The sequence below is a fragment of the Hippichthys cyanospilos genome, chromosome 1 (assembly GCF_059441005.1).
Source record: "Hippichthys cyanospilos isolate Australia breed blue-spotted pipefish chromosome 1, RoL_Hcya_1.0, whole genome shotgun sequence".
Lineage (NCBI taxonomy): Eukaryota > Metazoa > Chordata > Actinopteri > Syngnathiformes > Syngnathidae > Hippichthys > Hippichthys cyanospilos.
In genome coordinates, this window is record NC_142369.1 from 5281890 (window position 1) to 5309324 (window position 27435).

The 27435-nt window shown below is 46.7% G+C and overlaps 2 protein-coding genes and 1 long non-coding RNA gene across 10 annotated transcripts; 2 read left to right on the forward strand and 1 right to left on the reverse strand.

Moving 5' to 3' along the window:
- Positions 1-90: 90 nt before the first annotated feature.
- phka1a (phosphorylase kinase, alpha 1a (muscle)) lies at positions 91-19465 on the reverse strand. Of its 8 annotated transcripts, XM_088412578.1 has the most exons (34): positions 19187-19465; positions 18271-18429; positions 17193-17240; positions 16964-17132; positions 15578-15660; positions 14177-14257; positions 13006-13104; positions 12777-12923; positions 12645-12698; positions 12441-12563; positions 11631-11726; positions 11438-11545; positions 11294-11372; positions 10493-10627; positions 10308-10417; positions 9702-9846; positions 9549-9627; positions 8423-8559; positions 6787-6948; positions 6630-6724; positions 6387-6532; positions 5906-6059; positions 5116-5274; positions 4926-5055; positions 4654-4755; positions 4466-4581; positions 3795-3830; positions 3550-3585; positions 3320-3349; positions 2030-2074; positions 1745-1906; positions 1611-1664; positions 503-703; positions 91-415 (listed from the first exon to the last, which is right to left on the reverse strand). In XM_088412578.1, exons 1-34 carry the CDS (start codon positions 19262-19264, stop codon positions 242-244), a joined length of 3732 nt encoding a protein of 1243 aa, XP_088268704.1. In that variant the 5' UTR covers positions 19265-19465; the 3' UTR covers positions 91-241. The 8 variants fall into 8 exon arrangements, with proteins under 8 accessions (XP_088268704.1, XP_088268721.1, XP_088268678.1 ...); XM_088412595.1 differs by lacking the exon at positions 3795-3830; XM_088412552.1 differs by having other exon boundaries at positions 10308-10627.
- LOC148428763 (uncharacterized) lies at positions 10328-18065 on the forward strand. The gene is made up of 3 exons (XR_015865323.1): positions 10328-10835; positions 11252-13141; positions 16780-18065. It is a non-coding gene; the product is annotated as an uncharacterized LOC148428763 (long non-coding RNA).
- Positions 19466-20006: 541 nt separating the features above from the next.
- hdac8 (histone deacetylase 8) lies at positions 20007-25941 on the forward strand. Its single transcript, XM_088408094.1, has 11 exons — positions 20007-20434; positions 20524-20576; positions 20711-20841; positions 20907-21048; positions 21681-21793; positions 21852-21929; positions 22604-22712; positions 22795-22967; positions 24301-24395; positions 24458-24563; positions 25399-25941. The coding sequence occupies exons 1-11, from the start codon at positions 20144-20146 to the stop codon at positions 25419-25421; spliced, it is 1314 nt and encodes a 437-aa protein (XP_088264220.1). The 5' UTR covers positions 20007-20143; the 3' UTR covers positions 25422-25941.
- Positions 25942-27435: the final 1494 nt, after the last annotated feature.

Consider the following 27435-nt stretch of genomic DNA (forward strand, 5'->3'; position numbering starts at 1 on the left):
AACTACGCACTACTATGAGCTTAGAACAGCAATGTTTTTAATCTACGGTTATTCACTAAAGTGCATTAAAGGGAAAAAAACAGACAAAACTGGATTAGCATGGTCTTGTGAAATCTGACCAAAAGAGCGTGAATTATTTACTTTATTGTTCTTTTTACTTTTTCATATCTCCTCCAAGGCACTTGTTTGGCTTTCTAGAACAGCTGTGAAATAAATAAATGCCGAAAAGCGCCGGCTTCCGTCACTGGATGGCGCAGGAGCCGCCGGGCAGGAAGTCTTGCACGTAGACCGCCACCGCCCTGGTCAGGTACGTCATGCTTCCGAAGCGCCCGCTGGGGGCGCTGTCGTATAGCAGCCTGCATACTCCGGTGGCCGGGTCCTTCTCCAGCATGTGCTGGTCTGCACCCAGGTCTCTCTGCGGGAACGAGATCCAGATCTGAGTGGCTGTCGGGCTACGGATTACAGACTGGTGTGAGGATGCGGCCTCCCCAAAAGCCCCGACCTGATCTTTGCAGAACATGTCGTTGGCTAGCTGCACGATCTTCTCGGCGTGGACGATGGAGCCGATGCTGGGGACGTCCACGTCGGCCAGCATGGTGAGCACCAAGATGGCCTCTACCAGCAGCTGGCGGTACTCGGGTTGCGGGACGCGGTTCAGCACCGTCTCCACGTGGAGCGAGAACTTGATCTCGCCGGGCGTCATCTGCAGATTAGGGGAGGGGTTGGTCTTACATCTCCAGCTCCAAAACCTCTGATATCATCATCATTATCATTTGCTCAGTGTGGCGCTTTGGTTTTGAACCGCGACCCGAAACCATCCCAGAAGACCATCCCAGGATTTAGGAAGGTCTTTGCTCAAATTTTGTGGATTTCCAAACAGCTGAAGGTTTTTTTGTGATTAACCCCTGGTTCTCCGTGGAATTTTCACGAGCCTGGTGTTATTTGAAATGCTCATAACATTATCAATTATAAATATATTCAGTATTTACTTTCAACCTTTCAAAATCTTCAGTGACATCAGCTTTATCCATCCCTTTTTTTTTGAGGAGTCCAGTCTAAGCCAATCATGGAAGTCATCGAAAGGCTTGCAAATGTCATAATTTGGCCGTGAGTGCCCCCCCTGGTGGATTTGGGGTGTCAACACAAAAATGTCTATCTTCGCCCTGTTTGCGAGTTGCCGATGAAAGGAGTCATGCAAAAATCGGGGGAAATGCATGAAAAAATACGGAGTTTTCAATATGTCCAAAATGGACAATATTTTCAATTTTGCATGGCTGTAAATGAGCCCTACATGCGCTAAATTTGACACCTCTCGGCCTCCCGTTTGCAAGCAATTAGAAGGGACGGCAGCGTGCCATATTGAAAGTTGTCACGGTTTGACAATCTGCAATATTTTAGCCTCCTCGTGTATTTTTTGGTGTGCTTTCCCTTTCATATCAGACATCAACAAGCCCGAGTCGGGTCCAAATCTCCTGCGGGGATTAAACAAATGCAAGTTGCTTGAAAAATATTCCGGAAAATCACCAAAATCCCTTGATCCTAATGTCACTTTTTCCACATCTTCTCAAACACAGAGCCCAACTTGAAAGAATTACGCGACGCGAACTCACCTCCCGGGTTGTGGAAGACGGAAGCACATAGCCCTCGATGGACAAGCCGTGACACTGGAAAACACAAGCGCAAGTCCTCACCAAGTTTCCTATAATCTCGGCTGGTTCCGGCCGATGAAAGCGGGGCCGCTCACCTTCTGCAGGATCTTCCAGACTTTCTGGTAGAAGCCGACAGGGACGCGGTTGAGCGAGCCGTCCAGGCGCCTCCTGCGCAGCCACTGCCCTTGCCTGATATCCTTGGCGACCGAGCCGCTCTCCGGAATGTCCAGCGACTCGATGGAGGGTAGCCTGTACCTCTGTGGTGCGGAAAGCCAGCCGGTGGCGGAAAAAGAAAGCAATCGGTCTCTCGTTGAGCCTCCGCGATTTCAAAAGGATTTCCGTAGCCACGTGCGGCAAACGACGAGAGAAAGATTCTTTACCCCGGACTCCATGTTGCTGATGTCCAGCGAGTGAGATCGGAGGCTCTGATAAAAAGATGCGGGAAGCACGATAAAGTCCAACAAGAAGCATGGCACAAACGCTTAGCTGAATGCCTTTAGGGCAGGGGTGTCAAAGTCACTTTTATGGTGGGCCACATTGTACCTATACTTGCTGTCAGAGGGCCGGAATGACCCGGTAAAAACTGTTCAAATGAGAGATCTGGAAGCAAAAATGGTTCTAGTTTTTTTTTCCTCCCAATTCTTTTTAAAGGTTCGGAGGGAAGGAGGGTGCAAGGAAGAAGGGAGGGAACAGAAATGGAGAAAAAACAGGAAGGAAGGCATGTGAAGGAAAGAGAGAAAAGGAGAAGAAAAAAGTAAAGAAAAAAAATGTAGGGATGTGAAGGGAGGGAATGAAGCAGTGAAGGAAGGAGGCGAAAAAAGGAAGGAAGGAATTAAGGAGAGGAAAAAGGAAGAAGGGAGGGAATGAAGCTGTGAAGGAAGGAGGAGAAAAGGAAGGAAAGAATGACTCAAGGAGAGGAAAAAAGAAGGGATGTGAAGGAAGAAGGGAGGCAATGAAGCAGTGATAGAAGGAAGGGAGGAATGTGAAGGTATTGAGGTTTGAACGGGGGAGAAAGGAAGAAAGGAAAAGGAGTCTTAAGGAGAAGAAAAAGGAAGAAGGATGTGAAGTAGGGAGAGGAAGGATGGATGGATAGGAAAGGGAGAAAGGAGGTATTGTGAAGGAAAGAAAGAAGGGGAGGAAAGAAAGGTAGAAGAAGGGAAGAGAAGGAGAACAATTGAGGGAGGGAGGGAGGGAGGGAGGAAGACTAAGTAGAATGGAGGAATGAAGAGAGGAACACAGGAAGAGTGAGATGGAGAGGGGAGGGAGGAAGAAATAAAGGAGGAGGGAATATGAAGGAAGGGGACGAAAGCAAGGGGAAGAGAGGAAAGGGAGAACAATTGAAGAAGGGAGCGAGGGAAGGAAGGAAGCAGAGAAAAGGAGTCAGCTTTAAGCCAGAAAGCTGAAGTCAAATCAGTGTTTGGCGGGCCCCATCTGGCCGCCGGGGCCTTGAATTTGACACCCGCGCTTTCGGGCATGCTCACAAACATTTGCCAAAAAAACGTCTCCATTCTTGGAACCTGGTGGACCGTTGAAACAATGATGGGATGAAGCTCACGAATGAGCGTCCAAATGCTCACGCCGCCAAATTGGAATTTCAAGCGTAACGGCAAGGAGAGCAAAGCGGCGTGAAAGCGAGCGACAGAAGCGGCGGCCTCTGAGAGTTTTATCACCTTGGGAGCGGGCGTCGCATTCTGGTTCGGCTGAGAGGGAGCAAACACATTTTAGGGACACAAACGGGTACGCGTACGCCGCACCGACCAAAGTCTTGGGACAATTCCTGATTGGATCGACGGCGGCAAGAGAACGTGCGAACGTTTTGATTTTGCTGAGCGGAACGTGTCCCAATACTTTTGCCCGTGAAGCGCATAGGCTCCTTTGCGCTCCCGCTACGACGGGTCACCTTGGCTGCGTCTGTCAAAGACACGCGGCGATCCGCCTGCAACAAAGACAACAACGGACATGCTTGTTTCCCGACACCGGACGAGAGAAAGGCGGCCGGACGGAACGTCGATTGGACGCTTGAATCAAGAACGTTTGGGGAGCAAGCACGATCGTTTCCATGATGGGAATCATTTGCCAAGGCCTGTTCCCTGATTGGCTGCCCCCACTAAAGACGGTGAATTAGCACCCGAGCTTCACGGTCACCTGACTGGGCCTTCTCAGAGACATCCTGTGCTCCAGCTGCAGAGGAAGGACAAGCTGAAACTTTTTTGCGTGCGGATCGCCTTGATTTTCAGGATCTGTCGATATCGAGTCCTTCTGAAAATGCTAGTACTTGATCGATGTCCGATAACGTGATCGGGATCTGGACATCGCTAATAGGTACGTTTTGGAAGCGGATGACATCCCAAGTACAACGTTTCAACATGGTTCGAACATCAAATGTATCCTTTTTGCGTGCGAGTCACCTGATATCGAGGATCTGCCGATACCGAGTCCATTCTGAAAATGCGAGTGCCGATATCCGATACCGTGACCAGGTTCCGATCAGACCGTAGATACAGATGGAGCATGTCCAAAATATGTCCTGAATTCGGGGACCGTTAGGAATCTTTGGACTTTGAATCTTAGTTCAAATGATTCTAAACTCTAAGAAATGATTGAAGGTTGTTGATCATTCGCACGAAACCTGAAGGACCCCAAAGCTAGTTGGGTCACAGCACAAGGACGGCGATTGCGGGATGAGCCAAATGAAGACCGAATATGACGCTAACTCCCGTAAAATTATATTTATACATTGGTACCCAGACTCGATTGGTTCCACGAGCGAGCGACGGCAAAATGCAAAAGGAACGGCGGCGAGGCGGGCTACCCACCATCTTCATGTCGCTCTTGAGCTTGCTGATCCCCGCCCTTTCGCTCTTGGTGGCACCCACGTTGCCGAGATGATGGATGGAGATGGCCGGACTGAGGCCGCTGTCGAGATCCCGCACTGCGCGACAGCAAACGCAGCCTGAGCCAGGCCGGCGCCGGAACCGGAGGCCGGGGAGACGGCCGCGCTCACCGCTGCGCTCCACGCCAAACTCCTTCCCGCTCAGGATGTGGTGCAGGAGGTTCTTCAGTTCCGAGGGGCTCAAGCTCATCAGTGTCTCGGTAGCCTCCTCCCCTATAGGCACACGGGGTCACCGAAGTCCTCGTTTTTGATCAGCAATTAGACCAAAGGCGGTCGTTACGATTCGATTCGGACGTCGCTCCTTTTGTGTGCCACCCGCAAATTTAAGCAATGGTTTTATTTTCATTTACAGGGCTTGGAGTAAAATACAAAAGGTGGGGTACCGGAGCAGTTGAGCGACTGTGCCAGCTCAGTGGCCATGACCTGGATGATGAGCCCGATGCGGAGGCGAAACATCTCGCTGAACAGGTTAGGCTGCGTCCGGATGCTCATGGCCAAGTACACCATTATCTCCTGAGGGGGAAGAGGTGTGAATGGGGGGTGGGGAAGGGCGGGTTTCCCTTGCCCACTCACCTGGGTGAGAATGGCCACGCCGATGTTGTCGTCGCTGGCCTGGTCGATGATGGCCGCCAGCTCGTCCAGGGGGATGGGGGCCGTGATGGTCTTCTCTCGGGGCTCCGGGGGCAGACCCACCGTCAGGTGCTTCTGGTGGGCCAGCAAATCTGAGCAGGCCTAAAGTGGCGGGGCATAAAATTTGTCACCGTATGTCTGACAAACGACACCTGTTCCCCGAGCATATCGCGATCCACCTGACACAGGTTTATTTGACATCTTGGTACTCAAATATCATGTAAAACATGAATATTTTCACATTTGCCCGATTATATTCTGGAACCTATTGTGTCAAACCTGCGTGTAGTTAGGCCAAAGCCAAAAAAAAAACATAACTTGTGTAGCACACCGGGGCAAATGACCATTCGACAGCAAAACGGGCATTTGACCGAGCGCCCTCAACTGCCCCACTTCTGTCGTCACGGTACTCTTTTCCCAAGCCGAAACAAAGTGCAATCGTCTGTCCGTCGTTTGATTCTACCCTCAAATCAGTCATCCGTTCATCACCGCCAGAGGTGAGCATTTTTTCATTCGCATATTTTTGCCGGTCTGTCGTTTTCAGGGTTTCTCGTCATCCGTCTGCAAAACGGGCACCAGTCATTGTCGGGTGTCGTTCCCCCCGGACTGCCCGCTTCTGCCAACGACCAAAGTGAGACGAGGGGTTTCATTTTGAGCAAAGGCGAGCCACCGCGATTGGATTGCTCGCGAAACAGGCGACGGGACTCGAGGGAACCTTATCCCCGATACGTACCGAGTCTAGTTCCTCCACCTTCTTCCTCAGCATGCCGGAGATCATCCTGATCAGCCCCCAGTGCTTCAGCTCTCCGGCCTTCTCATACAAGTCGCAGAGCAGCGAACGCACCGTCGGGCCTTTGTCCTGCAGACCCGTGTCCCAGTCCATGCCCCTGCGCCCGGGAAAAGGAGCCCGTGAGTACCTCACAAGTCCATAGTTTGGTGAGTTTTACGTTTTCTCAAAAATCTATACCGTTGCCGAGTTCATACCATTTTTTTTTTTTTTACTGTACAAAATAATGATTTCATCAAAGTGTTGAAAACTTCCCAAACTTCTCATGCAGTTTTTGTCCAAAACCAGTGACACATGAGTAATATGTATTATAAAATGATATTCATCATAAAAAATGTTTCCCTACGAATCAAATTTGATGCACTTTGGCCCCTTAAATTTTTTAATACAAACATGAAAGCCTGAATTGGAGCAGTGATAGGCTCACTTGTCCTTGAAGAGGATGTAGAGGATGTCGGCTTGGTCCTGCAGATTCTGCGTGTCTTTGAGGAGGTGCGCCAAAGCGCGGTAATCCACGGCTCCGTCGGCGTCCCGCGGCACGCCACTCTCGGCCGTCACCGTCACTTCCGGGACCTGAAAGGTCACAGGGCATGCGTTCGCAGGCCTTTGCCGAGTCGAGCGGGTGAAATCGAAGACCGCCTTTTGGGAAGGACAAAGGCTCAAGACTCACGAGATTGTCTGGCGCCACGGACGAGTCCGGGAGGTTGAGGTTGAGGGCCGGTTGACGTGAGCGAAACAGTTTGTTGGGCAGGTACATGTTGACCTCTGAAAGGAAGTGGGAGGGGAGCGAAGGTCTCGTCTGGGGATGCTGGCGGCGGGGGGCCCACCTTGCACGTTGAGGCCCTGGGCCTTGTTCATCAGACTGACCATCTCTTTGGTTTTGGTGGCGGCCGCCTTGAACTTGCCCAGCCCTCCCGCCTGCACTTTTGGCTTCTTGGGCGCCGCGTGAGCCAACAGGTGGTCCAGGTACTGAGCTAAGTCGTCGGCCTCTGCGGGGGGAGGGAGGAGGCCGTGTCGGCGCCGGCTGTAGCTTTTTGTTTGCAAAGTGTTATCGCTGAGGCGGTGATACCACCGTTGTCTCAGAGACGCAACTGCCACGATCATCAACAAGCAATTTCTCAATGAAGCTGACATGCACGGTTTTCTCTTTGAGGTGAGAAAAGAAAAAAATCCCACAAAAGCAAATCCACACAGTTAGCCTGCAGGCCGGATTCTGAACCAGAATCTCAAATCTGTCAAGCATAGCAAACGGTGGACGAGGACTTCTCAAACTTTTGGGATCGGGGAGATATTTTTCCCCCTCGGAGATCACATGTCAAAATATTCAAGTCACTGTTTGTTCGGGGAAAGAAATCAAGTCAAACTGACCGAATATAGTGATCCCTCCTTCTTCGCGGTCTCAGTACTTTTCGGGGTTTTCCAGGAAAAATAAAAAATATTTAGAAATAAAAAATAATTTAAAAAATGCGCAAAAAGGGGAAAAAATGGAAAAAAGCAAAAAAGGAGAGCCGCGATAATGCTTGGGCAGTTCGAGAGCGTGAAACAAGGCCTCTGATTGGCTCTCGAAAACCTTGCATTATGGGAGTCAGGCTAAGTCACCCGATGAAGTCATCGAAAGGCTTGCAAAGTTGTCCGCTAGCGCCCCCCGGTGGTCTTGCACCCTGTTAGCGAGTTGCCGTTGAAAGGATTCATGCAAAACTCGTGGGAAACGCTTGATAAAACATCTGGTTTTTAACTCATTCAATGCCAGGGACGTATTTCTATTAGGTTTTTTTTTTTTTAATGACGTTCAATCCCAAACACCAAATGAATGTCCTTGATGTACTTCATTGTCGATTTAATACTTAATAACTTTAAGACGGACGTTTAATAAACGTGAAAATGCATCCAATATTTTCCAATTTTTAACGAGCCTGACGGGCTACATTTGACAGCTATAGGGTGTACCCCTCGACCTCCCTTTTGCAAGCATTTCTGAGGGATGGCAGGACAGCATATTGAAAGTTCCCCTTTGGACAATCTATGCGATATTTTAGCCTCCTGTTGTTTTTTTGTATGCTTTTCCTTTGACATCACACATGAAAAACATGTAAAAAGCCAGACTTAGATGTTCCAAATTTCCCCCAATCTCCAATTGATCTGAATGCAAACAATCGGTTTTGCTTCAGATGGTATGATCAAGAAATACGGATGCATCACTCATTTTTGCCCCCCCCAAACATTTCTGATGAACCCCGTTTGAGAAGCCCTGCAGGAGGCCCCAATGAAAGCAAATGTGGTGTTTGCTGCCATGAAGACCAGAGAGTTTTCTTGAGGCGGAGAGAGGGTAGTGGGTGGAGGGGGGGGGCTCAGCTCGATGGATTCAGATGAAGTAGGACCGGAAGAAGCGGGATTAACCCGGTCGGAGGACAAGGAGGCGCCCCGTGGCCCGCCGGCCCTCTGCCTCCTCTGCGCTTTGCTTACCGTCGTCACAGCCCAACTCATGCACGTATCCCTCGCCGTCGCCGTCGGTCGAGCCGCCCGAGGCCTTACCATCCAAGAAGCTGAGGTGAGCGAAGCACGAAGTGGTCAGGAACTCCGACAGCTTGCCCGTCTGGATCCTGGAAGCGACGCGGGACAAGAGTCAAGAGCGCGGCTGTCAAAAGTCAAGGCCCGCGGGCCGGATCCGGCGGGAAGCCTCATTTTTTGCGGCACGCCAAAATGCTGAGTTGACTTCAACTTTCTGGCTTCAAAACCAAAGCTGTCCGCTTTTCTCTCCTTCTTTCACTACTTTCTTCCTCCCTCGCTTCCCTTCTGCCACATCCTTCATTCCTTCACGTTGTTTATTTCTTCTTTCCTTCCCATTTCTTCCTTTTTTCTCTTCTTTTCTTTCCTTCAGTCACTGCGTCCTTTCTTCTCTCCTCCCTCCTGTCTTTCCTCACTACCTTCTTCTATGGTTCCCCCTTTCCTTTCTTCTTTTCTTCCGCCTTCCTTTCTTCCCAATAGTCATACTCGTTCCTCCTTTATTCCTTCCATCCTTCTTCCCCTCAACCTTTTCTTTGCCCCTTCTTTCCCTCTCGCTTCCTTGCTTCCCTCCTTCCTCCCTTCTTCAATTGTTGTCTTTCCTCCCTTCTCTTGTTCCACCTTCCTTACTTCCCCTTCCCTCATATTCCTCCCTCCTTATTTTTTCCTTCGCCCCTCCTCTTTCCTTTTTTTTTCACCATTTCATTTCCACCTTTCCTTCCTTCACATCAGCCCTTCTTTCTCTCCTTTTTTCTTTCACATGCTTCTTTTTCTCTCCTTCGTTCCTCTCCTTTTCCCTCCTTCCTTAACATTCCTTCCTTCCTTCTGTCCCTCCTTCCCTCCCTCCCTCCCTCCGTCTTTCCTTCCACAAGGAAAAAAAAGCCAAGCATGTTTTTGTTCCCAATCTCTCTTTTGAAGAGTTTTTACTGGCCTCTGATCTCAAAACTGTGGTAAATGGGTGGGGAAGACACTTGAAATGTATTTGACTTGAGGGTCATTCGAGCCACCTGACAGAAACTAGAACTACAATGTGGGCAATCATAAGAATGACTTTGACAGGGTGGAGGGATTGGGGGAGGGGCTTGACCTGGCTCCGCCGTAGTAGCCGTCCTGTAGTTTCTTCAAGGTGCCAAGCACGGCGGGATCCAGGTCGCCGCGGTCTTCGGCTGCGATGCGGCAGAGGATGGATCTTAGGACACGCGAGTGGCGAGAAAGAAAAGGGGCGGCGGTGGAGGCTCACTCAGCATGGTCTGCGAGATGGGGAAGGTGACGGTGGGTCTTCCCGTCATCCTCCATCTAGACGACAAGTAGGAAATCTCCGTCCTCAGCATCTCCACGATCATTTTGTTGTCCAGGGCCAGGTAAAACTGCTGGTGGTCCAGAAACTGGGCAATGACGGGACGGGGTTAAAATGTCATTTCGAGAAAAAGTGCAAAACGCATATTTATCAATGCCCCATTTTTGAAAACTGTTCTTTTTGCAGAAACCTTTCCCCAAGGAAGAAAGCTATGCCAACTGTAAAGGGGAGGGGGGTCGAGACAACTTGTACATTTTAAATTCTATACTTTGATTCCGATATCAATCGCTTAGTATACAGGAGTCAAAGTCAAGGCCCGGGGCCAGATCAGTTTATGTGGCCCGCCCACCTAATACTGATTTAGCTTCAAATTTCTTCAATACCAAACTTGCAAGTTGCCTTCTTTTCTCTCTTTGATTCAGTCACTGCTTCATTTCTCTTCATTCATTCATCCTTCCTTCCTTTCTCCCTCCCTTCCTTCATTCCTTCACACTGTGACCTCCCTCCATTTCTGGGAAAAGAAGCGCATCTTTTTCTGGGCAGACCCACCTGAGGCGTGAAAGAGAAAATGGTGTTCCGGATGATGTAGAACTTGGAGGTCCCCAGCACGCCGATCCTCCGGTAGGGCCGTCCCGTCAAGCCCAGTCTGGGGTTGCGACCTGAAGCGAAGCGCCGTTGAGACGCCGGCGCCTCCCTGCGTCTTTGGGGAGACTTTATTTCGCAGGGGCGCGTACCCAGTCGGGCGTAGATGTGGCTGAGCACCCGGGAAGGTTGCACGTGGATGGGATGGATGTCAGCCACCGTCTCCACGTGGATGCCGTGCTGCAGCAGCAGACGCTTGATCTCCTCCGTCTCGGCCAGGACCGACACTGAAACCCGATGTTTTCGACTTATGCTGACCGATTGAGTCTTTACAACTAATGTAGTTTCCAAACGAATCTTTTTTTAAACAAGCTTTTATTTTATGAGGGCTATCTTCTTAGGAAAACGCACGCTCGCTTTCCGGCACTCATGTTGGCGGAACAGATTGCGAGGTACGGCGTACATGGCGGAAGACTGTTTTAAATGAAAGAAAAGGTGCGTACCAAATTCTATGTCCTGGTACACATGAGAGTAACCCGCAAAAAAATTTGGTGCACCCCTGTATATATATAACCATTTTAAGCCTTGTAAATGACATGACCTATTTGGCATTCAAATGAATGGCATTCAAACACATATACGTGGAACGAATTGAACAGTTATGAGTTATGCTCAGACATTTTTAGTGCGCCAGTTTTTTAGCGTTCCTGTCATCCGTCGGCAAAACGGGCGTTCGTCTGTGACGTTTAAAAGTCGACCCCCCGTGGAAAATGAGAACCAAAAAGATCCACTTATACTCGGAAAAATGCCGTAATCGATTTTTTTTCAGGTCCCAAATTAATAACCCCAAAAGTTGGGTTGGTGCCTTTTTGACCTCATTTGGGTAATCTTCGACCCATGTTTTTTTGTAGAGAGAGCGGCCACAGACTGCGAGCGGGACGCTAAGGACTGACCTTGCACCACCACGTCAGGCTTGGGGATCGTGGAGAAGCGACGGTTCAGGGGGTCGATCTCTCCGGGAGCCAGAAAACCCTGCGGGGGAGTCAACGGCGTGTTGTGGTGACCACGCCGTACGGTTTGGGCAAAAATAGAGCGACCTCGGACAAAAGCTTTCCCAGAACGTAGAGAGACTGCCCCCACTTGAGGGGACACTTGCCCATGGGGATCCTCTCCACGCTGTGCGGACTCTCGTACTCCTCCTCCACCTGTTTGCCGACAAAGGCCGTAAAAAGTAAAACGCGGCGGGGCGGAGCGGACCGGATCTCGCGGTGGGAAAGGGCGGGCTCGGACCTTGTCCGGCGGGACGCTGTACAGCTCGGGCAGCAGACGGATTCCGTCCTTGCGCTTGATCAAGATGCCCTCCAGGGCCTCCTGGTACTCCTGCACCTACAGGAGTTCAAAAGAGAGATTGGCAACCAAAAAAATGCTTACTTTTTTTCCTTGAAAGTTTTTACAGTTTGGAAGGATGTTCTTTCTCTCCTTTTCTCCTTCCTTCCTTCACATTCCTTCCTTCATTATTTTTTCTCTTCTTTTCTCTCCTTCCTTCACTGCTTGCATCCCTCCATTCCTTCCTGATCTCCCTCCCTCCCTCCCTTCTCTTCTTCCATCTTCCTCTCCTTCACTTTTTCCTACTTCAGTTGTCCCTTCCTCCCTCCCTCCCCTGTCCCTTTTTTCCCACCCACCCTTCCTTCACATTCCTTCTTACTTTATTTCCTTCCTCCCTCCCCTCTTCCTTTCCTTCCTTTTCTCCTCACTTCTTTAATTGTTCTCCCTTTTCTCTCTTCTCTTCTTCCACTTTCTTTTCTACCCTTACTTCATTCCTTCACAGTCCTTACTTTATTTCTTCCTTCCTTCCTCCCTCCCCTCTCCTTTCCACACTTCCTTCCCCCCCCCAAAAAAAGGGTTGTTTTTTTTTGTTCCCAATTGCTTTTTTGAACCGTTTTTACCAGCCTCTGATCTCCAAACTGAGGTAAGGGTGTGACAAACACACTCAAAAATGTATTGCGGCCCTCTGACAGAAAGTATAACTCCAATGTAGCCCACCATAAAAATGAGTTTGACACCCCCGACGTATTAAACCATAGAAAAATAGTGCAGTACCTGCTCGGGGCTGTTGCTGAAGATCCCGTCCAGGATGAGGTACGTCCAGAAGAGAGGCCACTCGCACTCGATGTTCTCAAACAACTTGAGCTCGGCCGACTCATAATACAGGCGGTTGGGATCCTAAAAAAACAAAACAAAAAAATAAGACAGCCACGTGGACTACGTGGGATTCCCTCTCGCTCTGGGCATTCCGTCGTGGACCTCTTTGGGAGTTTTGTGTCCGTCTCTGAGGAACCTGCAGCAGCCGTAGCGACCCTGAACACACACACACACAGAAAGGCTGCTGAGGACTTTTATTTTGGACTTTTTGGTTTTTTGTCTTCGACTGAGCACCTGCAGCTTGGAGATGATCTCCTCCTTGGTCATGTTGACTATGTCGATGTCCTCCACGGCGAAGGCGGGATAGGAGATGATGGCCAGCACGCCGGCATCCACCTCTTTAGAGATGGACGCTCTGGGGAGCATGGAGGTCAGGATTGACTACCAACGAGGAGAGAGAAGAAGGTTGTTACAACAAGACCGGTTCCTCCACAAAAACCACCAGAAGCGACGCTAACGCTACCTGGCAGTGCTGGATGTCGTCAGCCAGGGCGTGGACCACCGATCCTGGCCCACCTTTGGCTCCGAAGAGGTTGAGATCATCCAGCGCCTCCAGAGCGGCCTGCAATTGGATGCCATCAGTGGACAAATATGTTCAGGTAAGTGAATGAAATTAATTGCTTCAATTCACTATTTGTCATTCAAAGCTATGACTCAACTGAGGTTACTGGAGATTTTTTTTTCTAGCAGCTCCCTTTCTTAGTCCTGGTTTTATGAACCAAAATGCATACTGTACACAATTTCGCCCACCTAAAGTTAAACGTAATGTTTAGAATCAAGTGTTATGAGATTTGTTTGTGTTATTTTCCTTTTTAAATATATAAAAAATAATGATTGAATTAATTGTTTGAGGAAAATATAAGTTAATAAAACAAATTGTATGTTCAGTAGGTTACTAGAATGCTTATTAGAATCCCATACTAGAATGCTTTGACCCAACTTGTCACACATTACCTGTCAAGTTAATGATTTATTTTTGTGAACACATCTCTACTATGGTCCCAAAAGAGGACACTTTAAGTGAAATATTTTTCTGTGGACAAATATTTATTGATAATTACATCTTTTTGAGTGTGGGTCTCACACTTCATGTTGATTTTTTTTGTGATTTTATATATATATATATATATATATATATATATATGACTTATGACCTCATTTGTATATTTGACAGTAAGTCATTCCAGTGGCCTTTATAGACAGGTTGTCAGGTGTTTTTGCTACTTTCTGAAGTCGTGAGCATCCTTTTGCTGGCTTTCATAATTGTGGCGTGGCGGCGGGTGGCGCTTTGAATGCAGCAAAGACATGACTCGCCACCATGTTTCGTTGAGAATTAAACTGCGCCGTGAAGACTGATTCCCAGCATCTTAATTTAGCCAGCATGCATGCGCGTGTTATTTGAGAGCGGGAAGCCATGCTCGGAAGGCATGGGGAACCCGATCCCTGCCGACGGCCGCAAGGCCTCAGACTTGGCTCCACGTCAGTGTGTCAAGCCTTACAAGCCCACAATCCTGACTGTGTGTGTGTGTGTGTGTTTTTTTCTTTTTTTTTTTGCGAGTTGCTCTCTCTCACGGAGGTCATTTAAAGATCGCGGTATAGGTCAGAAGAGCGAGCGGACACCTCGGGCCACCCACCTTGGCCGTGCCGATGGAGCTGGCGTTGATCTCGGTGATGCCCTGGTTGGTTTTGTCCCCTCTTTCCCACATGCCGTAATCCTGCGAGCAAACATCCAGGGACCCCGTGAGGCCCCAGGAAGTCAAACCCAACTACCGTAATTCCCCAAATATAAAACGCACCTGTGTAAAAGACACACCCTTGAATTTGGGGTCAAATTCTGTGTTTTCTACCAACACTTTGGCAACAGTGTCAAAACTATTGCAAAAGAAAACTATTGCAAAATTTGTTCCATGTTAAGCGTGTTTCAGATTTCCCACATTGTGAGCGGCCAGTGAACGCTCACCAGTGTAATGTTGAATGCGCTCCTGGAAGTTGTTTTTCCTTTTCCACACACGGCTCGAGTTCATTTAACCACAGATCGCCAAAGTTGCGCAGCATCCGTTTCACCAAGTTTACATGCCAAAACGCCGCAACTAAAAAAAAACAAACAAAAAAAACGGGTCAAACAGTCTTCCTTTCAGTGTGATCTAACCCAAGGGTCCCCAAACTTTTTTTATGACCACGAACCGGTCAACGCATGAGCTTTTTTAATACATTTTATACAAAATTCATTTCAATCCAAAATGTTAATTCGATGCAAATGAGTCCAAATGAGGCGGCTCATTTGCATCGAATTAACATTTTGTACTGAAATGAATAGCATTTGTAATTCATTTACATGATTGATATATTCAGTGTCATTTGTGTATGTTTTTGTATTTCGAGACTCAAGCAAGTTATGTGTTCGCATTAGTTTGTCGTTAAAAAGCTCATGCGTTGACCGGTTCGTGGTCATAAAAAAGTTTGGGGACCCTTGGGTTAGATCACACTGAAAGGAATCCTGTTTGAATCGTTTTTTTTTTTAGTTGCGGCGTTTTGGCGTGTTAACTTGATGAAACGGATACTTATCAAAGAAAACCCTTTGCATATGCTGACATATAGCAAAGGGAAATACCTGGCACAAAAGAAAATGCTAACGAGCAAAACGCATACAAAGCAGCACTATAAAACATGATAACATTAGCTTGCATGTTATCCACAGTCACAAGTTGTGGGGTCAACAAACCTACATGATGTTCTTGGTTCTAGTAATATTTTTGCACGTGAAAAAGGACGGACTCGGAAATCGGTTCAGCCTGCTCATTTCTTTAATTAAGTGTAAGTAAGAATACGTCCGACATAAAGAGGCACATCTGCGTGTCGAAACTCAGCTTATGTGGCTGACGAGTCGATCTTCCTCAAACGGCGGCGAATAAAAAGACATTTTTAAGTCACCGTTTATAGGATGTAACCAGACTTTCGGCCTTCGGTTGCGGGAGAAAAAAGCGCAATCTTATATTTGAGGAATTACGGTAAACGATGAAACAAAAGTTACTCACGGCCACTTTGTAAGCCGCCTCGATGTAGAACATGAGATTCTGCACGACGTCCACTTCGTCCTGGGTGTAGACGATATGAAGACCTGGCACGGAAGGAAGCTGTCGCTCGTTTCCGAGGCTCACGCAAACTAGCCAAACTTGTCACCGAGGTCAAATAAGCTCTTGCAAATAAGTCAAATAAAATCATACATGTGTTGTCTTCAGCAAATCATTAACAGCTTCTAAGTAGGACTGTCAAAGCGCTGACTTTGGACATTCATTTCAATTTGACAAATGAACTCATTACTTTAATCGTTTTGACTTTCTGTGACAGCACACACACACACACACATATATATATATATATATATATATATATATATATATATATATATATATATATATATCTTGAGTGCTTAAAATAACATATTTATTTTGCATTTTACTGCTTAATTCAAACCTGAATGGGTCCCATGATTGCTAGTGATGTTAAAGAGAGAAGTAAGATGATTTATATGGAAACAAAGCTGGAGAAAATCAAGACATATGAAGAAGGCTAAGCTAGCCTAACCAAGGCTACCTTCACTAGGGAATATTGCCATAACAAGTGTTAAAGGTAAATAAATCTTTTTTATATATTTTTGTATTTATGATGCTATTTAATTGTATACATGTATATTACATATTCATAGCACCTACTATACAAATTTGATACCAATATGTACGTAAGATTTTGATGTCTTTACCTGGGGTTTTAAACAAATTAGCTATTTAGCATAGGTTTGGATTGCCCGCCATCGGCGAATTTGCCTTACGAGCCTACATCACGGATTTTTTTTTTTTTTTTTTGGACAGTAACTGTACAATTATCCCTTCCCATCCCTTTGGCAGTAGTCTCAAGAAGAGTCGCAGTTATATTAGTGGCGCCCGGATGTCAAAGCCTGTAGCTGACCAAACATGATAACACACAGTTTACACGTTAAATTCAATTGATTACAAAAGTAATCTAGGTAAGAGATTTACAACACTCCAGTGCAGAGCTACCCTTTCCTGATCTACCTTAGCGTTTACCTGACAGCATGTATCGGTTTCATGAGGGAAACGTGCGCTCCTACAAGACACGTGATTGGCTCCCTGGGTAACCATCTCCCAATGAGAGCAGGAGTTGGGGCGGGAGTAGATAACAACTAAGAGTGAATTTTTTGAAACTTCTTTCTTGGTAGACGCTTCGTCAATGAGCGCTATCCTTTAAAGAGCCACAAGCGCCACCTCTACAGGACAAGACGGGCAGAAGAAACAACAAAGAGCAACTCTTCATTCTGAAAAGGAACGTGGATGTCGACCGATGGGAATCCCAAGGCTGGGCGGCGCATTTGCAAGAGCTTATGTGCGTGCGGGAACGGGTACCGGATGCCGTCATCTGGGCCAGGAAGAGCAGGAAGAGCGAGGTGGCGTCCACCTGCAGGTGGCCCCACTGGTCGTCGCCCACCACGGGGGCGCAGGTCCGCGTGTTGTACTTGGCGTGGAGCGAGTCGCGCATGCTGCGGCTGTACTTGAAGCGCTCCACCTTGTCCAGCTGTGGGCCGGTCGGTCCGCGTTACAGAGGCGGCGCCGGGGCCCGCGGGCGCGCACCTACCTGCCGCATCATGCACTGCAGGACCCCTCGCATCAGCTTCACCACGCTCTGTGGACACCAAGCTAGCCACTCAGCTCAGAGCGTTCCCAAAACATCCATCCATTATCTAGCGCTTGATCCGGATTGATCTCACGCGGCGCCGTCGTGCCCGTCCGAGACATTCTGTCGGTTTTGTCCATAGGGGACATGGAGTACATCTACAACATTGATTTCTTGATCATAATTTGCATATGGCATGTCACATAAAATGGTGTGGTAAGCCGGATCTGGCCCCTGGGCCTTCAGTTTGACAGACTCGGACTACGTGGCCTGAACCGCAAACTTGATGCGGTTGTTGAATCCACGACCAAAACGGCTGTCATCACTGAGAAGTAGGAGGTGTTCATCGAAGGATTTATTGATACTTCAGCAAATTGAAGCCCATGCTACGAGCTCAAGGTCGATCACACAGGAATCATTTAAAAGTCCCCAGGAGCAATAATATTGATTTTTTTGGGATTATTTTGAGTATGTAAATTTAAGTTTAGTTTGGGGTCATGCATAGTGCTTCCCGTATGATGTCATTGCTCCTGCTAAAGATGTGCTAACGACGCTAACGTCAGATGCGACAGCCCAAAGTGGTAAATTTCAAATGTGTTTTCATGTGAATACGTATAATGTTAACAGTAGCTAAAGTCAATTTTATGTTTCATATTATGTGCCCATAATGTGACCTTTTTGTATTTTTTATTTTCTCCGGTCACGAGAGACAATGTTTTTCCGCCGAGGCCTTTTGTAACCTGAATTTTTCGTAAAACAAGATACATTTTTGTAACTAGAGGTGCTTGACCAAAAAACAGAGGGGAACGACATGACTAAATCTGCATGACTTATGCTGCATTCCAATTCATTGTGCTGCTCCTTCTGGTGCGCTGACATCGGCCACCGGGGGGCAGTAGAAAACCATGCAGTCAAGCAGACACGAGCCAAAAAGAATACTTTTTCATTTGAAGTAAAAACTAAGCGGGTTGCTCGTATCTCAAGGCAGAACGGTACAGACAGTGGCAAAACGAAGTACTCAAGCTTTGACTCGCCCCACCTGCTCAAGTTCGTAGGCCTTGGCCTTGTCTTCGTCCCTATCGGCGTTCTTCCTGTAGGCCAGGCTGAGCGCCCACACGGACACGATACTGTAAACATTGTCTCGGACCCAGGCGTCCGGCTGCTCGCCACTTCCGGGTAGAAGGCCCGTCACCGGGTCCTGCGGGGTCACGCGCGCTCAATTAGTGCCGCTTTCCAAAATTTTTTTTTTTTTTTTAAAAAGCACTTATACCAGCGCTGTGTTCTTGAACCTTCTCACAGAGTCAGTAAGGGACGATATCAGAATCTGACGGGATAAATACTTTCCGCAAAAATATCATGGTATTGAAAATATGCCTCTAAAATAGATCATTTTAAAATCCTTCTATGGTGGCCATTTTTTTCCCCGTTAAAGACATCTTGAAAATTTTCAGCCAGAAACTTGGGAGTCAAGTTAGCATTTTGGAAATAAAATTATAGATCACAAAAAAAAAATCGAGTTGAAGACAACTTAAAAATATATTGCCAGAAACTTGAAGTGATAGCTAGCATTTGACGGAACACATCAAATGATTGGGCGGGACGGATCTGGCCCCTGGAACCTTGAGTTTGACACCTGTGGTTTATAGTAAACTTCAACGGCAACCTGAAGCAAGCACACTCCGCGTCTTCTTCGGAGAACCCTAAGGAGTCATACAACTTTTTTTAATTCCTTTTCGGAGAAACTTTCTCGTAGCTTTCTAAACCCGAGCGGACGGTTCGCGTTGGCATTTTTAAACGGCTGTCAAGTGCAGATTGGCGCAAACGGTGCCATCTAGGTCAACACTGACAATAAGAGAATTGCGCAACAGCACTTCCCTTTTGTGGAGGCACCGTAAGGAGGGAAGGGTAGTGGCTGCTGGCGTTTATGTTTCTTAGTACCGCGTTGAATAACTCACTTGGTGCTGCAGGATGGTTTGCTGCACGATCCGGGCATAGTTGTCCAGTTTCACGCCCGAGTTGCTCCTGCTCCTCATGGCGACAAGTGTAGTGCTACTCGCGCTCCGAAACGCTTGACAAACTCGCTAACTGCCCCCGCGCGAAAGGCATCGGTTCTCTCTTGCCGCTGGCACAGAAAGGGGGAAAGAGAAGACGGGGCAACTTGGGACCCAACTGTCAGGCAAGCCAGACAGGCGCATAAAGTTGGCGTTCGGAAGCTGGGGAAAAAAGGCGGATATGGCATTTCGGGTTTCAAAGTAAAACGCAGACCGATTAAGTGCGCCGCCTTCTACTTTCCGGCTAGCTTTTCGTTTTGAACGGCGTGTGTATTTAATTTATGTAAATGCTTGGGAATGCGTGCCGATTAAACCTGCGTTCGTCGTGCGTTGCTATTTTGTGCACAGCGAGAAGTGTCGGCGCCCTCTGTTGCTAAAAGTACGAAACTAACCGAGGCAGCCCGCGAAATTATTTCCCGTGTTGTTTTACTCGCATTCTCAATGCGAGTAAAAAATAATGGTGTAAAAACTACAAAATATCCCAGCATGCCATTTACCCAGCCGAGTCCCTTTTTCTAAAACGTCCCCAGTTCTGAAAACTACCGAGTCTTGTGCTCTATGTCTAGAGAGTGATTTAAAAAATATATGTTATTTGGTGAAATGTGCTACTGAAGAAGATATTGGCGCTTATCTTGACGTTTTTGCCACAAGAAATCTTGAAATTAACCCAACGTGGTGGAAGTTTCCTGGGGAACGTAAACAGTGTAACACATTAACGATTCCGACTTGGCTTGATCACTCAATTTTGAAAACGATCATGTCTTGTACTCTCTGCATCGCGATTTTTCAAAATTGAATTAAATTTTGGGCAAAAAAAAACGTGCTAGCAACCATACTATCAAAATACCAGTGTTTATTTTGATGTTTTGTGACGAGACACGTGAAACGAACCGAATGTGGCGGAAGTACGTAAACGTGGAACGTAAACAGTGTAACACCACCAGCGAGCCGGGCATTGCTGAAAACCCGCTCGCTTGCCATTGTTTTTTGTTTTGGTCAGTTTCCAATCCCCTTCGTCCATTTTTTTCTCTTCGCAACATGAGTTGCGAAAGGGGTGGCGATGACACCAGCTCCGCTAAACCTAAGGTGGCGTACATTTTCAGCCAGGAGTACATCGAAACGTGTGATTCTTTATCCAAAGTGCCGAACCGGGTGAGTTTAGATTTTTCTTTGTTTATTTTTTTTTGCCTCCATTTCATTGTGCAGTTTGAGCACCGCAGCTTTTGTTATTTTTTTTGTAGGCGAGTATGGTCCACTCATTGATCGAATCCTACGGACTCCTCCAGCATATGAGGTTGGTGACCAGAGAAGGGAGGTCCAGAAAGAAACAAACCTGCCACGGTTTGACTTACCGGACCCGGATTTGCCATCTCTCTTGTTGCCATGGCGACAATGAGGAAAGTGTCCCGGCTTATGCTCTGGTTCCAGCATCGTGAAGCCTCAGCCGGCCACCCTGGAGGACATGGCCCGGTTCCACTCTGACTTGTACCTGGAGCATCTTCACAAAATCAGCCAGGATGGAGACAACGATGACCCGCTCTCGACCGACTTCGGCCTGGGTGAGACTCCGTCCACCTGGAAAGAGTTCAGCCCTGATTTGGGCCACATTGCCACCGTCCCGCAGGTTACGACTGTCCAGTGACAGAGGGCATCTTTGAGTACGCGGCGGCCGTCGCCGGCGCCACGCTGACGGCCGCCAAGTGCCTCCTGGAGCAGACTTTCAATGTGGCCATCAACTGGGGCGGTGGCTGGCACCACGCCAAGAAGTAAGCCTGTTTTCCACCTAGTCGACATTCTAAAATCAATTGGGTTCAACGATAATCTATTAATGGGTCAAAAAAGGGGTGAGCCAATATTTCGGTCAACTTGATCCAACTTTCTGAAAAAAATGTGTCACGTTGCACAGCGCTTGACTTGTGTGAACCAAGCCAGAAAGTTGGGACAAATTGACCCTGATTTTGCGTCGATCATTTTTTGACAGTTCTTTTTCCCAGTTGATTTTATCATGTTGAATGCGGTGGGAAACATTTTCAGTAGTTCATAAAGTAAAACTCATGGTTCTAAAGTCAACTCAGATAAGAATATCACAATTATGGGTTTTAATAAAAGGACCAACCCAAAATTCAGGTCAACTTTCTGCACAAACATGTGTCACATTGTACAAGACGACCATGAGAATTGGTTTGTGTAAATCAAGCCAGAAAGTTGCGTCAAATTGACCCGGATTTTGCTTAAGTCATTTTTTGGGTTTATCGTTGGGTTCTTATTTTTTGGATTTCTGGTGTGATGCCCAAATGAAGCTTCGCGAGGCACTTGTGATTATTTTTTGACACCGCGCCAAGAAGTAAGCCCGGCCGATCCCCGCCGGCCTTTCAGCTGCTTGTGTCTTGTCCCACAGGGACCAAGCGTCAGGCTTCTGCTACGTCAACGACGCCGTCCTGGGGATCCTCAAGCTGAGGGAAAAATACGACCGCGTTCTCTACGTGGACGTGGACCTGCATCACGGGGATGGTACACGCTGCCGCCGGACCCGCTCGCTCCATTTTCTTGACTTGCCCTCTCCCCGCAGGTGTGGAGGAAGCCTTCAGCTTCACGTCCAAGGTGATGACAGTGTCCCTGCATAAGTTCTCCCCGGGATTCTTCCCAGGTGGCTTTCCTTAAATTTTTCCTTTTATTTTTCCCCCAAAAAATGAAGGCTAAAAGTATGGGTGCATCCTCAGTTACTGTTTATAGGACCCACCCATCTGTCCTATAAACAGTAATTTTATATTCAACACCATTCGAGGAAGATATGCCATTTATGGATTATAAGGCATACCTTCAACTAATTTGAGCCTGTTTTCATATAAAAGGCGCATCGCATTATAAGGCGCATAGAAAAGAAGCTAGGAGTTGTGTTATGCAGCCACTAGATGCAATTGCGCTAAAGGGAATGCCAAGAAAACAATCAGATAAGTCAGTCAAACTTTATTACCATATTTTCCGCTCGATAAGGCACACCTTCAATGAACTGCCTATTTTAAAACATATATATCAGGTGCACTGCATTATAAGGTGTATAGATTAGAAACTACAGTAGTGGCTGGACTTGCGTTTTGCATCCACAAGATGGAGCTGCACTAAAAGGAAGGTCAACAAAACAATCAGATACGTCAAACATTGTATTTTCCGCATTATACCGTGCAGCGGATTATAAGGTACATCTTAAATGAATGGCCTATTTTAAAACTGTTTCTATATATCGGGCACACCGCATTATAAGGCGCACAGAATAGAATAGCTACAGTAGTACACCCACTTTTTTTTTTTTGTCGGGCGCAGGCACGGGCGACGTGAGCAGCGTGGGCTTGTGCAAGGGCCGCTGGTACGTCGTCAACGTCCCACTGGAGGACGGCATCCGCGACGACAGATACTACCAAGTGTTCAGCAGGCGAGTGGGCCCGCCCAAGGCAGGCAAGCACCCCACCTCCCCCCCCCGATGACATCTGACCCCACCCTCCCCACGTGCGCAGCGTGATGGAGGCCGTGCGCGCTCACTTCAACCCGGACGCGCTGGTGATGCAGCTGGGCGCCGACACAATGGCGGGCGACCCCATGTGCTCCTTCAACATGACCCCGGTGGGCGTGGCCGAGTGCCTGCGCCACCTGCTGTGCTGGCGCCTGCCCACGCTGTTGCTGGGGGGAGGTGCGTACCCCGAGCCAATCATTGGCAGCTCACCCATAATCCGTAGTCACAACAGCTTCTTGGGGCCTTGTCAAAAGAAGAAATATTCGCTTTTATTTTGAAAGGCAATCAATACAGTGGTACTCCTTCTTACGAAATTAATTCGTTCCAGAAGTCGTTTCGTCATGTGAATCTTTCACAAGTAGATCCGTTTTTTTACCCTCGAATAGACTAATTTGTTCCAAACCCCCAAATATGCTCCCAAACCCTTTAACTCATTCAATGCCAGGGATGTACTTTCACGTTTTTAGCTCTTTCAGTGCCAAGTGTCAAGTGTGCCAACCAAGTTTGACCATTTTCAATCATCTTTCATGGCCGACAGAATATTAGGTGCTATGTCCATGCAAACTAGCCTGGTACTATATGAAAGATTAGATTATATCCTTCTATCATAAAGCATGTTTCTACCTCATTCTGTTCTTTATTAATCACTGTTTGAAAATGGGGACCATATTTTTCTGACTTTTTTCTTATGATTTGATCTTCAACCCTTGTCGTATCATGCTACAAATGATGGAAACTCTTTTGATTTTTTTTTTTTAGTGAAACCATAAAAGAATCAAAAAAAAAAACTATCTACGAACTGAAATTTCCAGCAGATTATTAAAACGTAAAATTTCAAAATGCAACGATTCTGACATTTCTATGTGACTGCAGCTGGACGTGCGAGATTTTGTGTACAAAAATAATCATTATCCACATTTTTGGGCCATTTGAAACCGTTATAATAGAATTTATGAGTTGCATTTTAATAGGATTTAGGACATTGATTTTCCTGTGATTCTTGCAACATTTTCTTGAGCGGCGGTCAAACTATGTCAGCAAACAGAAAATTCTTTATTGACTTATATTTCATCTCAAGACAATAGGTGGCGGTAGTGACCATTTAACGGCTATGTCTTAAAGTGTCATCATCATGTCCCAGACCATAACACTTTTCAATTTTTTTGTGAGGGTTAATGAATTTAACTTACATACATATGGAAAGAAGTGATTCCACTGAATAATTTGAGTGGTTGAAGAAAGAAAAATAATCGATAACTTTAATTATTACGCCTTTACAAGCATTTACAAATTTAGGAAAAAATATGGAATGTGTATAGATTGCAAAGTTGGTGCACAAGGGTTAAACATAAGAGCATAGTCATAAGTGCTTCATGAGGCTTCAGTTGCCCATTTTCTCAGATTAGTGATTTATTCTGCAAAATCCTGCTTCTGAAAGGTGTCTTCCTGTGTCGTACCACGTTGACTTTTGGAAAAGCGCAGCGGTGGTGATAGTTTCTGTCGTCTGCAGGCGGTTACCACCTGGCCAACACGGCCCGCTGCTGGACCCGGTTGACTGCCGAGCTCCTGGGAAAGACCCTGGCCTCGGAAATCCCCGAGCACCAGGTAACGCGTGTGCGCCGCATATACGGGATGATGCGCAAGACTCCATGGTTCTGGGCGCTTAGTTTTTCACAGAGTACGGACCCGACTACTCGCTGGAGGTCAGTCCGAGCTGCAGACCCGACCGCAATGACCCCAAGCAGCTGGAGCGGCTGGTGGACACCATCAAACGTACGTAAGCCGCTTGGAGTCCAATCAAATTCGACAACTGTTTCGACAACTGTTAAATTGTTTTTACGGCGTTTATACGGGTTACAGCTTTGTCTAAAACTGAAAAAAAAAACAAGTGCATCAAAGTGCCTGAAAAAAGTCATTTCAACCTCAGCAATACTTGGTTTTACTTGTAGTGTGTGTGATAGATGAAATGTAGGCAAATTTAGACAGATGTTAATGAAACTGTATTCTATAGTTTTAGGGCAGGCAGTTCCATTCAGTGGACCTGGTTGCTAATCGTCCCGTCTGCATTCTCTTAGATGTGAGTTATTTATTACAATGGTGTATTATAGCCTAGGGTTAAACTCCTTAGCTGGCTTTGTTTTCGTGTTACACTTATATTATTATATTACTGTGTTGTGTTTCAATTGCAGTGTAACTGTAGAGCTACAGGTGTGGTGTTAACTTAAAGTGTAAATACTAAATCCGAAAAAAAAGTTACAAAAAAAAAAGTATGAGTGCAGCCAGAAGTAGACCAGCGCCTGAGGACTGACGGACCTGGAGAAAAAAAAATGTCAAAAGTCGCCCTCTAGTGGTGGCGAAAGGTTGGGCAAATATACACTGAGGGACTGACAGACAGATTACAATTTGGTGGCATGTGTGGATGAAACATGTCAAGATGAAAAGTGGAAGAGCATGGTAAACACAAAGGCAATAACGTGGCCTTTGGTATCTTGAATTTTCTCTGGTTACTAGAGATAATCTTGTACGTTTGTCGGATGGCCAACAAAGACAAAGTTTGACTGCGTTTTGCAGAAAATAGGGCTCACTGGCTTTGCTTTTGTCTTTTTAGGCAATCTGAAGAATGTGCTTTAGGAGGACAAAGTGGATGGCAGATTTTCAGGCGCCGTTGGGACGGGCTTGCCATGGTTTTTGTGGAGCCCTGTCTTTTCTATTTGTTTTTTGTTTGTTTGTTTTGAGCCCCTGTTTTTCCACATTTGAGTGATCCCGGTATCTAACTCTAGGCCCAGGGGCCAGACGGGGCCCCCCACATCTCTCCCTCCCTCACTGCTTCCTTTCCTTGCTTCCTTCCTCCCTCCCTCCCTCAACTTCAAACAACACGTTTTTGTTGCCAATCTGTGAACAGTTTTTAACCGCCTCTGATCTCAAAATTTCACGAAGTGTGTGTGGAAGACACTTGAACTGCATTTGACTTGACGCTCATTCCGGCCCTCTGAAAGAGAATGTAACTCCAATGTGGCCCACCGTCAAAATGAGTTTGGCACCCCTGTGCTGGGGAATGATTTGGAGCCAACCTGCAGCTTTATTGGGAGGCTAACTGCTCGCTCCTTGTAAATAATGTCTTTGGAAACTTTTAAAGCTGACTTTGAAGACATCTGGATACGTGTGTTCTTGCGCCACCACCAGGGCCTTCCAAACAGTATAGCGAAGCAACACTAACTTGATGTAAGATGCCATTGGCCTAGGGCTCCTCACCAGAAATTGCCATTGCCGTCTGCGTCCAAAGGATAAGCGCATGAAAAGGGAATTTTCAGAGGAGGAAAAAATGCCGTGTCCAGTGGATAGAGGTGTAAACTTTTGGAGTTGATGATGTGTGACCGGTAGCTCTGAAAGACAAATTCACAGTTCCAATAAACATTTTCACGATCTGAAACACACTGCAAACGTAGCACGTGTTGATGATGTTTCAGAAGTTGACCATGATGACATGCGCCGGCACTAATAATCCATTATTAGACCGTATGGATTGTCAGTCTGCAACGGAAAAGACTAGTCTAGACTAGTAGACCATCTAGTTAGTCTACTACTGGCGGGGCTTCCTACCTACCATTATATTTAAAACATACTGTTGGCTATTAAGAACACATTTGTTTGCTAGTGTTTCTAATTTATAATAATGTATCAATTCTTAATAAAAAAAACTGTCTAAATCTTACACAGAGTTGACAACAAAAAACAAGATACCGATTTTGTCAGATTCAAATGGTTTTAATTAATCGTGACTTTCAAAATCACGATATATTGCAATTACTATTCTGACGGCACAAGCGAGAAACCCAAGACGATTTTTTTAAATGTAACCCCATTCAAAAAAAAAAGTGCCGTCAGAGCCCAGTCCCTGTGATCAAAATAATTGTGACAGAAAATAAAATGCAAACCCACATTATTTCTTATTCTGAGACGCGATTGATATTTTCCTGTTTGCTTGTGTCAAATATCTCTCTCGTGGTGTTCTAAACGCTACTCTAGTTGTCAGTAACGGATTATAAATAGACCCTCAGCTAAACTGAATCTCGTGATGGGGGGGTTCCGCGTTTTGTTTGGGAAATTCCAGTAAATCAGAATCAACCGAGTCACTTTTAATGTCAGGGTCCCAACGGACAGGTTGCAAACCAATCACAGAACAAGTTTGGAGAAGGCTGCCCAATAACATTTTGAAAATATATATTTTATTTGGCTGTGGCTGGGGCCGAACGTTTAACCGCGCCCACTGAAAAAGAGCTAGAGATTTTGACGCGGTCCCAACGGACAGGTTGCAAACCAATCACAGAACAAGTTTGGAGAAGGCTGCCCAATAACATTTTGAAAATATATATTTTATTTGGCTATGGCTGGGGCCGAACGTTTAACCGCGCCCACTGAAAAAGAGCTAGAGATTTTGACGCGTATTTTACAGTTTCCGTTGTTTCAAGTCAGCAGGACGCTGGGTTCTCTACGTTGAAATGAGTGAGAAGGAGCAGTACCATATGTACCCAGCAGAGCGCGCGCTCCCTGACGGTTAACGCAATCAGAAAATTCCAGTCGATAGATTGGAATTTCTGATTTCCGATGATTGGCATAACTCCACAATACACCAAAGAAACGATTC

Excerpts from the sequence above, each read along its gene's own strand:
- phka1a (XM_088412552.1), bottom strand. The coding sequence starts at position 19,264 with ATGAGGAGCAGGAGCAACTCGGGCGTGAAACTGGACAACTATGCCCGG. Across the intron at positions 13,105-14,176 it reads GCTCCATCGGCACGGCCAAG|GCCGCTCTGGAGGCGCTGGA; the intron begins GTGGGTGGCCCG and ends ATCCAATTGCAG. Across the intron at positions 4,756-4,925 it reads ACAGTCGCTCAACTGCTCCG|GGGAGGAGGCTACCGAGACA; the intron begins GTACCCCACCTT and ends GTGTGCCTATAG.
- hdac8 (XM_088408094.1), top strand. The coding sequence starts at position 20,144 with ATGTTTTGTGACGAGACACGTGAAACGAACCGAATGTGGCGGAAGTAC. Across the intron at positions 20,842-20,906 it reads CTCGACCGACTTCGGCCTGG|GTTACGACTGTCCAGTGACA; the intron begins GTGAGACTCCGT and ends ACCGTCCCGCAG. Across the intron at positions 24,396-24,457 it reads CGGAAATCCCCGAGCACCAG|TTTTTCACAGAGTACGGACC; the intron begins GTAACGCGTGTG and ends CTGGGCGCTTAG.